This window comes from Bos javanicus, chromosome 1 (assembly GCF_032452875.1).
Source record: "Bos javanicus breed banteng chromosome 1, ARS-OSU_banteng_1.0, whole genome shotgun sequence".
Classification (NCBI taxonomy): domain Eukaryota; kingdom Metazoa; phylum Chordata; class Mammalia; order Artiodactyla; family Bovidae; genus Bos; species Bos javanicus.
In genome coordinates, this window is record NC_083868.1 from 59,277,075 (window position 1) to 59,289,892 (window position 12,818).

At 44.2% G+C, this 12,818-nt stretch overlaps 1 protein-coding gene across 31 annotated transcripts in view; it reads right to left on the reverse strand.

The window, feature by feature from the left end:
* Positions 1–12,818, reverse strand: part of ZBTB20 (zinc finger and BTB domain containing 20) — an 865,788-nt gene that overhangs the window by 64,237 nt on the left and 788,733 nt on the right. For 28 of the 31 annotated variants that reach the window (XM_061427533.1, XM_061427538.1, XM_061427435.1 and 25 more), the window contains 2 exons: positions 5,311–5,475; positions 4,744–4,931 (listed from right to left, as the gene is read on the reverse strand). In XM_061427533.1, coding sequence (XP_061283517.1) covers positions 4,744–4,931; positions 5,311–5,321 — 199 coding nt within the window. In that variant the 5' untranslated portion in view covers positions 5,322–5,475. Of the gene's footprint in view, positions 1–4,743; positions 4,932–5,310; positions 5,476–12,818 lie in introns of those variants that run through there. The other 3 variants (XR_009738483.1, XR_009738481.1, XR_009738480.1) reach the window with 2 other exon arrangements.

The window sequence follows — 12,818 nt, forward strand, 5'->3', positions numbered from 1 at the left end:
GTAGTTTGAGCATTCTTTGGCATTGCCTTTCTTTGGGATTGGAATGAAAACTGACCTTTTCCCATCCTGTGGCCACTGCTGAGTTTTCCAAATTTGCTGGCATATTGGGTGCAGCACTTTCACAGCATCATCTTTCAGGATTTGGAATAGCTCAACTGGAATTCCATCACCTCCACTAGCTTTGTTTGTAGTGATGCTTTCTAAGGCCCACTTGACTTCACATTCCAGGATGTCTGGCTCTAGGTGAGTGATCACACCATCATGATTATCTGGGTTGTGAAGATCTTTTTTGTACAGTTCTTTTGTGTATTCTTGCCACCTCTTCTTAATATCTTCTGCTTCTGTTAGGTCCATACCATTTCTGTCCATTATCGAGCCCATCTTTGCATGAAATGTTCCCTTGGTATCTCTAATTTTCTTGAAGAGATCTCTAGTCTTTCCCATTCTGTTGTTTCCCTCTATTTCTTTGCATTGATTGTTGAGGAAGGCTTTCTTATCTCTTCTTGCTATTCTTTGGAACTCTGCATTCAGATGCTTACATCTTTCCTTTTCTCCTTTGCTTTTCACTTCTCTTCTTTTCACAGCTATTTTTAAGGCCTCCCCAGACAGCCATTTTGCATTTTTGCATTTCTTTTCCATGGGGATGGTCTTGATCCCTGTCTCCTGTACAATGTCACGAATCTCATTCCATAGTTCATCAGGCACTCTATCTATCAGATCTCGGCCCTTAAATCTATTTCTCACCTCCACTGTATAATCATAAGGGATATGATTTAGGTCATACCTGGCGTGGTGGCGGTGGCTGCCACCCGCACACTAAGCGCGGCCGAGAGGAGCTACCCCACGTCCGAGGTTAGGGGCAGAAGCCGGGAGGACCCCATGCCCAAAGGGCAGCAGCCAAGAGGAGTTACCCCACGTTCGAGGTCAGGGGCAGCGGCCAAGAGTGCCAGGCTACAACGGCGCAGGAACGGCAGAGAAGAGCTACCCGAGTCCGAGGTCAGGGGCGGCGGCTGGGAGGAGCCACCCCATGCCCGAGGCCAGAGGCTGCAGCCGGGAGAACCAACCCCACGCCCGAGGCCAGAGGTCGCGGCCAGGAGGAGCCACCCCACGCCAGAGGCCAGGGGCGGCGGCTGGGAGGACCAACCCCACATTCAAGGAGTGGTGGCTGCGTGGGCGCAGGAGGGCCTAGAGAAGCTATCCCACGTTTGAAGATCAGGAAGGGTGGCGGTGAGGAGATACCCCTCATCCAAGGTAAGGAGCAGCAGCTGCGCTTTGCTGGAGCAGCCGTGAAGAGATACCCCAGCCCAAGGTAAGAGAAATCCAAGTAGGGTGGTAGGTGTTGCAAGAGGGCATCAGAGGACAGACACACTGAAACCATACTTACAGAAAACTAGTCAATCTAATCACACTAGGACCACAGCCTTGTCTAACTCAAAGAAACTAAGCCATGCCCATGGGGGCAACCCAAGATGGGCAGGTCACGGTGGAGAGATCTGACAGAATGTGGTCCACTGGAGAAGGGAATGGCAAACCACTTCAGTATTCTTGCCTCGAGAACCCCATGAACAGTATGAAAAGGCAAAATGATAGGATACTGAAAGAGAAACTCCCCAGGTCAGTAGGTGCCCAATATGCTACTGGAAATCAGTGGAGAAATAACTCCAGAAAGAATGAAGGGATGGAGCCAAAGCAAAAACAATACCCAGCTGTGGATGTGACTGGTAATAGAAGCAAGATCTGATGCTGTAAAGAGCAATATTGCATAGGAACCTGGAATGTCAGGTCCATGAATCAAGGCAAATTGGAAGTGGTCAAACAAGAGATGGCAAGAGTGAATGTCGACATTCTAGCAATCAGCGAACTAAAATGGACTGGAATGGGTGAATTTAACCCAGATGACCATTATATCTACTACTGCGGGCAGGAATCCCTCAGAAGAAATGGAGTAGCCATCATGGCCAACAAAAGAGTCCGAAATGCAGTACTTGGATGCAATCTCAAAAACGACAGAATGATCTCTGTTTGTTTCCAAGGCAAACCATTCAATATCACAGTAATCCAAGTCTATGCCCCAACCAGTAACGCTGGAGAAGCTGAAGTTGAACGATTCTATGAAGACCTATAAGACCTTTTAGAACTGACACCCAAAAAAGATGTCCTTTTCATTATAGGGGACTGGAATGCAAAAGTAGGAAGTCAAGAAACACCTGGAGTAACAGGCAAATTTGGCCTTGGAATACGGAATGAAGCAGGGCAAAGACTAATAGAGTTTTGCCAAGAAAATGCACTGGTCATAGCAACCACCCTCTTCCAACAACACAAGAGAAGACTCTACACATGGACATCGCCAGATGGTCAACACCGAAATCAGACTGATTATATTCTTTGCAGCCAAAGATGGAGAAGCTCTATACAGTCAACAAAAACAAGACCAGGAGCTGACTGTGGCTCAGATCATGAACTCTTGCTAAACACATGACCAATAAAAAGGCGCTATAAAAATCCAGGCACTAGCAAACACTTAGAACACCACGTACTGGTGGAATGTTTCTGAAGTTAAAGATACTAACAAGTCAAGGGCACTATTTTTAAATGCCCCAAATCTGTTAGTTCTAAATAGAAACTGAATATTTTACCTTAAAGAAATTAGGCTTTTAAATTAATCTATGGTAAGAATGACATTTTAAAGTAAAAAAAAAAAAAATTCTCTTGAATGCAAGAAGAGCATCCAAAAATTTTAACAGCTTAAAATAAATCTCTTTCCTGTCTTCTCTCAAGCAATCTCCAAATGGACAGATTTCTGTGAATCTTTCCTCAAAACAATTTTCTTCTAAGTGTAGGCTCAAATCAGGACAAACTACAATCCAAATATATTTGGAGAAAAGTATAATCAATTTAAACAACAGGTTGGGGCAGAAAAGACCTACACATCTTAATGGCAAAATCAGAATGACTTTCTGAACAGCTGGAGATTAGGTTTCTCCTCCCTATTTGTTCCCCTTCCAATGGCATTCAGACCTAACTGAGCTCAGATCCACTAGCTTCCTCAGGGTCACCAAGGGGCTGCTCCTTGTACATATTTCATGTTAATGCCACGGGCTGGCCAAAGAATGCTTATGGTAAAGTATAATCAACAGCCCAGTGCTGTTTCTTTCTATTCAGCAAAACACTCATTTGGCTGTAACGGGATTTCTGGGCTAAGGCCATTCTATGTAATCTTCCCCATAAGCTGTGGCAGAAAGCCAGACATTGGAGGTCTGCATGCAGGAGCTCCAGGCCCTTCTCCACAGGAACAGGCTACCTTCCTGGTAGGTAGGGACAGTGCGCACATGTCGATGGGCACTGTGCCATGCTATTTTCCAATTCTTCCTGTAATTACTATTAGGCTAGAGACTGCCAGGCAAGAAGGCCAAGAATGTTACTATTTTGACGGTCCACAGAACACAGTCCCCGCTTCTGACCCCAAAGTTTCTCTGTGGAATCAGCAGCTTGGTACAATGCACACAGGTTGCAGAGACTTGGCTTTTGTTATTTCTCGTTTCGTTTTCTTGCGACAGCTGAAGTGTGGTCTCATCTCGGTCATGAGCAGAACAAGGTGGGGTCCCTTTATCTAGAGGTTATTATGATGAAGAAAGTACAGGATGGAATGTCCCAGCCTCATTCACCTCTCGCCCTTTCTGCAAAGTTTTATGTTTGCTTTGTCAGAAAAATAACAATAGGAGATTTAGAATCTCATTTCCTAATTAATAATTTTTGCTTTGTGGACAGGATAAATGGAGTTCTTTTTTGAAAAGAAAACTTTCTTGGTCTTAGCTTAATCCAAAGAAGACTCCAGCTTTCTGCCTGACATCACTGTGGAGGTCAGTTCTGAATAGCTGTTGGAATAAAAGGAATATTCTTTCCCAATGGGCTCCAAGTTACCCTACTTCCTTCCATCGTCAACACACGTGTTGCTCTCTCTGAAGAACTGAGCTATGTTTCAGAAAGAGAAAATATCTTCTAAACGTGATTTATCAACTTTCTTAAAATAGAATTTGAAGAAGTGACTCTCAGATTAGTGGGAAGACAGCGAAAATAAACAGCAATGGAGTGATTTCAATAGCGACAATCTCATTAAGCTGCCCATTTCCAAATTTAGCCCGTAGGCAGTTTTTTTAATTAAAAAATATTTTTAACCTGAGTTCTTATTGGCTACGTGAAGTCTGGGTGGCTTCTGAATTCTTGGAAGCCATTCTCTTTTCTTCTGTAAATTTATGCTGTCCTTTAACCACTTCAAAATAAATTAAAAACTGGAAAGAGAAATTCAGCCAAGCTACAATAACTAATGCAAAGCTGACTTGTGTTATGTAATTTCAAAATGGAAGTTTCCTTTTGAGGTCCATATTTGGTCATTGAATTTCGTCATGGTGGAAGTACCATTATTCAGATCACGGGGACAAAAGAATAATTAGAAAATAGCAACACGGCTTCTGTTTTTGAGTTAATGTTATGAAAGAGAATGCGGTTCATGTAATTAATCCGCCTTTTGAGGCCAAAAGGCGTCACCTGGTTTTAAAACACATTCTAGCTTTGAAAATATAGATGTTGGCTGACTCAAAATGGTGGCAAGTTACTTTTGGCTGCTTTGGAAGACCAAATGGAAACAGCTTGCTCTGAATGCAGAAAAGCCGGGACCCAGGGGGAGAAGCCTGCTCCAAGAACCGTGAAGACACCATCACCTCATGGTGTAAGTGGTGTACTCACAGTCAGATGACCCGGGATGAGCGTGCGAGTTTGTCAGTGAATGTGTTGAGTGGATGAGGGCTGGGCCTGGAGACAAAACAGCTTCAAAGTTCAGGCAGGGAAGGCCCGGCTTGGCGCTGGATCCACCCGGCTGAGTAATCTCATTCTCCTCAGATGCCTTCTGGTTTTCAGCTGTCTTGGGTTTCTTCCTGAAAATAAACAAAGGGCCCTTTGAAGGAACTGACTGCATATTTGGGAAAAGGCATTTTTAGAATCTGTTAAAGATAACTTGATTTTTTTTTTTCTGAGGGGGGATGGGAAAGAGTCCAGTATGTCCCTTGTTTTAAAACAAGCTGATTCTTGTTTTTTTTTTTTTCCCTCCAGTAATGGCCTAACTGGGAACACATGAAAGCATATGGGCCAAGCAAACAGCACCACATTTGGACTCTGTTGGCTGCATAAAAAGACCCTGTCCCAGAACTTTAGACAGCTTGAGCTACGTATGGCTGACATTATCCAAGAAAGCATCCTTTCTTCCCCCCGTAAGAGTTTTAACATGGTCTGGAAAAATACTAGTGGAGGCTTTACCGTTCTAGCATTTGTCAGGAAGCTTAGAGACAGGACCCGTGGAGTAATGGGAGGAGCACTGGACTGGGAGTCAGGAGACTTGAGCTATGGTACTAGCTGTGCCTCTAACTTGCTGTGTGGCACTTGGGCACCTCACTTCACCTCTCTGGGCTTCAGTTTCCTCATCTGTAAAATAAAGGGCTTGGATTAGAAGGCCTTAAAGGTTCCTTCTGGTTTTCAGCTTCTGTTCATGGAACACATTACGGAACAGTCAATTTTCTTGCTGTTAATAGATTTTGTTTTAGATCAACACATAATTTCAAATCACAATCTAAACTTGCAGGCTGTACCAACGAGAGGGATAGTGATGAAAAACTGTTTAGAGCAGCAAATGAAAAGTGAAAAGAAGAGCTTAGACTCCAGCAGGTAAAGAAGAAAGATGTCACATAGAGATCCTCTATTCCCACTCTTTACTCATCTGAAGCTTAAGATTCCCTTTTTAAAAAATAATTTAGTGCATGATCCTGGAGTGCAGGAGTGTGACTGTGTGTTTGGGAAAAGAAGGGTGAAGGGAAGTAGAAAGTAATTGTGATTTGGGACCAGAAATAGGAAGTGGCAGCGCTCAACCATCAGTCAGCTCCTCTGCCTAGGACCGTGCAACTGATAGAAATGAATACGTACTTAGCTTACGCTGCATGCACCCTTGGCCCTGGTCAAACCAAATTATTTGTCATACTCTGAACACCATCCCACCCACCCCCACCAGTTTCCTTGGCTCTAAGCTTTTCCTATCATCATAGTATAGTGAACAGAAAAAGTATTTGTAAAAAATATTTTCTGGTAGAAGATTATGTGTGGTACAGAATTTGTTGTAAGTGGGTCTGTTCCCATGTTTCCCTTGTTTCCCTAAGCATGGCAATGGACTTGTTATACAGAATATTTTGTATTGAAATTTGTTGTACTGGGTAGTTAAATCTGCCCTCGCAGAATATGGTGTTATGAATTAGCATGCTGTGTTTCTGGTCCAACAGGTTGTGAAATCAAATCTGCTTTTCCAGAGGGCAGGAGGCAGAGATGGCACGGTGAAGATGAAAATAGAGGGAGAGTGTTTAGACGTATTTTTAGGATGGAGGAAGCCAATACAAAAGCAACAAACTGCAATCCTTTACTGTTGAACGGTGACTAAGGAATGAACCTCCAAATCTTGAGTGTCTATGTGGGCTTCTAGGAACTGGTTTCTGGTTTTCAGTGTAAGGAAGTACCCAACTGCTTTTTCTTCATGAAAATCAGCGCTTCCTCTCCAGTCCCTATCCCATTCACCACTGTCTGTCGCCAGGCTTGTCACCGTGTTGGACACCTCCGGGTCACACATCTTCCTCTGCCTTAAAGCCATTTTGTCAAGTCCTGACAATTGTGCAGCCTTCATATTTTGCACACCTAAGTTTCCTTTCTGTGTGCATTGCTATCACCTTAACACTTTTTATTTAGACTGCTGTTTACTTTCTGACCCCCATCCTCCTTGACTTCTCTGCTGCCACAGCTTTGCCATCACTGATCTGAATGACCATGTCAGGCTGACAGCTCCAGGTGAATTCCATGCATGTGAGACTGCATGGAATTCTACTCTGAGGGTAAAAAGCATCATAGTTATTTCTGAATTCCCTGCGTTCACCCATTCGTTCCTCCTTCCTTCCCTCCACCTATTCATTTATTCATGTATTCATTCCACAAATACTTACTATGTGCCTGCAATGTGCCAGCATGGGCCTGGAAATAAAACAAGCCTGGTTTCTGCCCCTCCCAGATCTGCTGTCTAGAGTATACCGTTAAGCAGAGTAGCTTAGACAAAGCTGTCATTCAATATATGGTTTTGTTGATGGAATGAAATTGAGTTGAAATTAAAGTATATTTTGAGAATAGTTATAGTCTGAATCCAAATTAAGTTTCCTACTCTTTATGCAGCAGGGAAATCTACCTTGACAGGCTGTTTTCCTTGGAATCCACGCAGTACATTTGATAAGAGTAGGACCGTTATGCCCACTGAAGCTAGGCTGGTCCTCATGGGTCATTTAAATATCGAGATGAAACACTAATGACAGACATCATGTAACATAAAAAGTTTATTTCTGATGTTCATAAATAAGGTCTAGGCTAGTTTCAGATGTACTGATTTCCTTGGTTTCTTTCAGGAAATTGAAGAAGCTATCTTTCAAACGTGAGTGTATGACCAGCCCACCAACATTACTCTTTGATTTTAACTTTGCAGAAGTTGTACTGTTCTTTCTATCGATGGCATCGCTTCCTTCTCTAGATTTGATGCTGCCTCCCACCTGACATCTTGCATCATACCCTCCTGTCTGTCATCTCAAGGATCACCTCTGGGGACCATTCATAGCACAAGACACTGAAACCATCTCTACCAATAGAGAATATTGAAAACTCAACCTTTTGGCTCACTCCTTCATTTGCCTAAAATCCCTTTCCTTGTTCTTAGACCACTGGGCTATTTCCCAACTGCACATACCAGAGAGACATTCACTGACCTTAGAAACAAAGCTCTCACTTTCCATCTCACTCTCTCTAATAGTGGACTGCTTTTTCCAGAGCTGAGAAACTCTAAAACATAGCAACCATCTACATTTAGACATGCACAGGTGCTGTCATTTTGACCCTAGTTTTGCAGCTCATATTTTATTGAGGAGGAAAAAGGAAGTCCTGTAGTAATTAATTGAAAATACCTTCTTTGGTCGTGTAAAAGAATTACATGAACATGGCATATTCGAGGGCAAGTCTCACCAAGGCTCGGAAGCTGTGTACTAGTCCCTGGAGCCTTTAGAGGGCAGCAGCGTACCAGCTGACTCCAGGCAGCGTGTCAGGCAAACTCCCCACCAGACCAGAACCTTCCTCCTGGTCACCATGCCAAAGGTTGGTTTGCCAAGCTCTCTGGCCGCTTAGCTTCCTTCTTTCTTTTCTGTTTCTCTCTCTCTCCCTCTCTCTCTCGCCTCCCACTTCCCACACTCCCTTTCCCTCTCTCCCTCCCTCCCTCCTCAATGTTAAAATTATACACTCTGATGAAGTCGCCCCTCAACCGGAAAATGAAAGCTCCAATGAAAAAGTTAGACGAGCCAACGACAACAAAGGGAGAAATTGGGAGAAAGGGGAAAGGGGGCTGGTAAGGGGGAAGGATTTAAGAACAAGAAAAGGGCAGATGTTTCGTAAATATATGCAAAGCAAAACTGGGTGTACCCTGAACATTTCCACAGAGAAACAGACCAATCACTGTGCACTTCCTCCCGCCACACTGGTGGAGCTCTGCTTTCAAAAAAAAAAAAGTGTGGCCACAGGCACCTGCCTTTCAACGGTCAGTTCTGACATGCTGACTATCTCCCAGTTATCCAAAGAGAACAAAAACATTTTCATTTCCCCACAGCAAACATTTCTGTTATGAGAAAAAGGCTGCTTCGAGGAGTGGGAAGGCGATTTAAGGTGACGGGCGGTTGAGCTGGCCAGCAGGATCTACTGGTATTTAACTCTCATTGTGCTGGCCATGGCAACAAGTCTGGGGCTGAAACATAGCAGTGAGTAAGGTTGTGGGTGATGTTGGCTCTTCCTTACTAGACCATATTGTATGTGGCAAGAAATATACATGAAAACATATTGAGGAGATGGTAGGTAATAAGCATGTTAACTGCATGGAAATTAACTAGATTGGTGGCATTTGATGTATAGATTTCACACTTCTTTGCACATATTGCACACATACAGCGATGGCAATGCTCTCTGCGACATATGGAAAATAAATATTTTATCTCTGTGAGCTCTCATCAGTCTCCGGGGGCTGCTGAGGGAGAGTGTTCTCTTCACCAATTTTCTCTCTTCACTGGGCTCCCACCCTCTCCTGCACATTAACATGCCTTCCACTCATCAGCCTGGTTGGGTGGAAAAGAATTAGAACCCCTTTTTAATAAATACTGAGTCACTGGATCATGACAATTTTGACCCCTGCCCCACCTGTCCCACATCTTTTTGGTGTGGTAATCTTTTCCTTGTTCTGCTTCCCAATAATACATGGAAGAGGCTTAGCACAGTATTTGGGGAGGAGGGCACAGCGGAGGTGGTAACAAACCACCTCAGTGGGGGCTGGCAGTAGAACTGAGCTCTACCATCCAGTAGCCGTGTACCTGAGGCAGATTCCTCTGCCTCTCTGGGCCTCAGTTTCCTCATCTGTAAAATGGAAATAATAAACATTCTAGGGCTGCTATGCTATGCAATGCTAAGTCGCTTCAGTCATGTTTGACTCTTTGTGACCCCCTGGACTGTAGCCTGCCAGGCTCCTCTGTCCCTGCAATTCTCCAGGCAAGAATACTGGAGTGGGTTACAATTTCCTTCCCCAGGGGATCTTCCCAACCCAGGGATTGAACCTAGGTCTCTTGTGTTTCCTGCATTGGCAGGCGGGTTCTTTACCACTAGCACCATCTGGGAAGGTGATGTGAAGATTAAATAATTCCTGTTGAGTGATGGGCACAGCGCTGGCACACAGTCAGTGCCCTGGGAGGGTAGCTCTTCCACAGAGTGTCGGTTGTGCAGTTTTAATTTCAGCTGGAAGGAGGCAATTCTTTTATCTTAGTCATCTTTTCAAATATCTAGATTTGGGCAGGGGCAAATGGACTATAATTGTAGCAAAGGCAGAAAGAATGCTAGGATAAGCAGTCTCCTCTTCAACACTTTTTTTCTTTTTTTTTTATGGTATCACCCTCCTGACACCTTCTTTCTGTTCATGTGTTTGTCATTGCTGCTACTACACCATTAGCTCCTCTTGAAGTTGGGGGTCAAGCAAGCTACACTTGGCCTAGAGAAGCCCATCAAACCTGAGCACTATGGTCTATTCATAGAAACCAACCTTTGGCACTCTAGCTTATCACGTTTTCTTACAGTTTATCCTTTCACCGCTTGGTCTAATGTTCTCAGATCCATTTAAGATGTTTTCATGATTCAAATATTTTATTTCAATTTTTTTAACCTTCTTGGCAAGGTTGATTTACAATGTTTTTCAGTATATTTCTCCCTCACTGTATCAGTCAGGATCTTGGCAAGAAACAGATGGCATACTGAAAGGTTTTAACTGAAGAGAGTTTAATGAAAGGACTGTCTACTGAGGTACAGAGGAGGTTAAAGGACCCTCAAGGGAAGCGAGGCACCAAGGACTAGCGATAGTGCGTGGTTGTTAATCTCAGCTTTAAACTGCTAAACCCAGGGGGTGAGGAAAGGTATGGAGCTCCCCACGTCCAGTCAGAACTGGAGCTGGGAAGGGGCCTGACTGAGAAGTACCCTGACCGTACTCTCCTGTCTCTTGCTAATGCTTCCTATTGTTGTTGTTGCTCAGTTGTGTCCGACTCTTTGTGACCCCATGGACTGCAGCACGCCAGGCTTCCTTGTCCTTCACCATCTCCTGGAGTTTGCTCAAGCTCATGTCCATTGAGTCAGTGACGCCATCCAATCATCTCATCCTCTGTTACCCGCTTCTCCTCCTGCCTTCAATCTTTCCCAGCATCAGGGTCTTTTCTACGAGTCAGCTCTTTGCATTAGGTGCCAAATTACTGGAGCTTCAGCTTCAGCATTAGTCCTTCCAACAAATATTCAGGGTTGATTTTCTTTAGGATTGACTGGTTTGAACTCCTTGCTGTACAAGGAACTCTGAACAGTCTTCTCCAGCACCGCAGTTCGAAAGCATCAATTCTTTGGTGCTCAGCCATCTTCATGGTCCAACTCTCACATCTGTGCATGACTACTCGAAAAGCCATAGCTTTGACTATACAGACCTTTGCTGGCAAAGTGATGTCTCTGCTTTTTAATACACTGTCTAGGTTTGTCATAGCTTTTCTTCCAAGGAGCAAACATCTTCTAACTCCTTTTGGCCAAATTCAAAGGTAGCCGGAGAAAAAGGCAGCCTGGGTGTCGTAATCTGGAAACGTGGGTCTCTTGGGCCATGTATCAGGGCAGGGAATGTTCTATGGTTTTGCATGTGTGTCAGGGGTGAGGGAGGGATGAATTAGCAAACTGTGTCTCCCCTCTCCATATCCTTTACCTTTTCTCCCATTATACTTTCTGGAAGGAAAGACACAGCAATAAAATGAAAGCAATTCTCTCTTGGTGTCCAAGTGCCTATTTTGTCTATTTGCAACTTGTGGGGGAAGAAAACTGAACATAAGCTCTGTGAGAGCAGGGATTTAGGTTTGTTTTATTTGCTGCCATGCTTCTGGTCCCTAGAACAGTGCCTGGCACTTGGCAAATACCCAGTAAATTTTAGTTGACTGAGTAAATATACTCATGTCTGCTGCGCCAGACACTATACATATATTATCTTATTTAGTCATCGCAACAATCCAGGTAAGTAGGCAGGTTGCTGAGCCTGGTTGTGCAGCTGTTATGGGAGTAGGTAGGTTTTAAAATCTAACACTTACCTCCTCCCTATCCACCCTTCAAGGCTTGAGACTTCACCCGGGTATTGTAAACACATAGAGAGGGATTCACTTGTAATTAGAACACATTCTTATACTATACAAGGTTTCCCAGGTGGTGCTACTTTGTAAAGAATCCGCCTGCCAATGGAGGAGACTTAAGAGATGTCGGTTCGATCCCTGGCTCGGGAAGATACCCTGGAGGAGGAAATGGCAACTGCAGGCTGCCCGTATTCTTGCCGGGAGAATTCCATGGCCAGAGGAGCCTGGAGGACTGCAGTCCATGGGGTCACAAAGAGTCGGACACGACTGAGCGTCTGAGTGATGTTTATAGCATATTCACCTTATTGAATGAAGGTTTTGCACCAAGCAAGTCTCTGTAAGTTTTTTTATTATTATTTCTCTTTTACATATGAGGAAGCTGAGCTTAGGAAAAGCAAAGGCTGCAAGAATTAGAACCCAACGTCTCCCTCCTCAAGGTCCCGCAAATCATGAACACAGGCACTGGTGTTCAGCACAGAGGCTCCCTTGTAGGCTTCCTAGGAATTTTTAGGAAACCTTAGGTCCCAATTTCTGTCCTGATTCTGGATTCTAGAGAATCCAGAATCCTTTCCCTCCCAAAGGATAAAACCAGGCTGAGACTCTGAGACCAGCTGTGCCCTTGTGTTTGCGGTACTGTGCTCTGTGATGGAAACATACTCGGAAAGCTCTCCAGATGTGGGGATTTCTAAGGCATTCTTCCGCCTGAACTTAAGGGTGACAGTGTTTACACTAGCAAGTTGCTCACATGGGTACAGAATGAGGACACTCTATTTCTGACCTCTTGTCATGTCTTTAGTCCCCAGTCCCTCCAGCCCATTAGTCCTGTGGATCAGTCTGATAGTTCCGGTCTCCATTCAGGCAGGCCTGATTCTCATCTACACATCCACCACCACCAATTACAATCCAGGTGACTGACAATGTTAAAGGCAGAAAGCAACGCAGAACAAAACAATCCAAACCCTGACTTCCTCCTCGTTGGGTTTGATTTGTGCCCAGAGTAGCTAAAGACATAGAGAATGTGAATGTGAA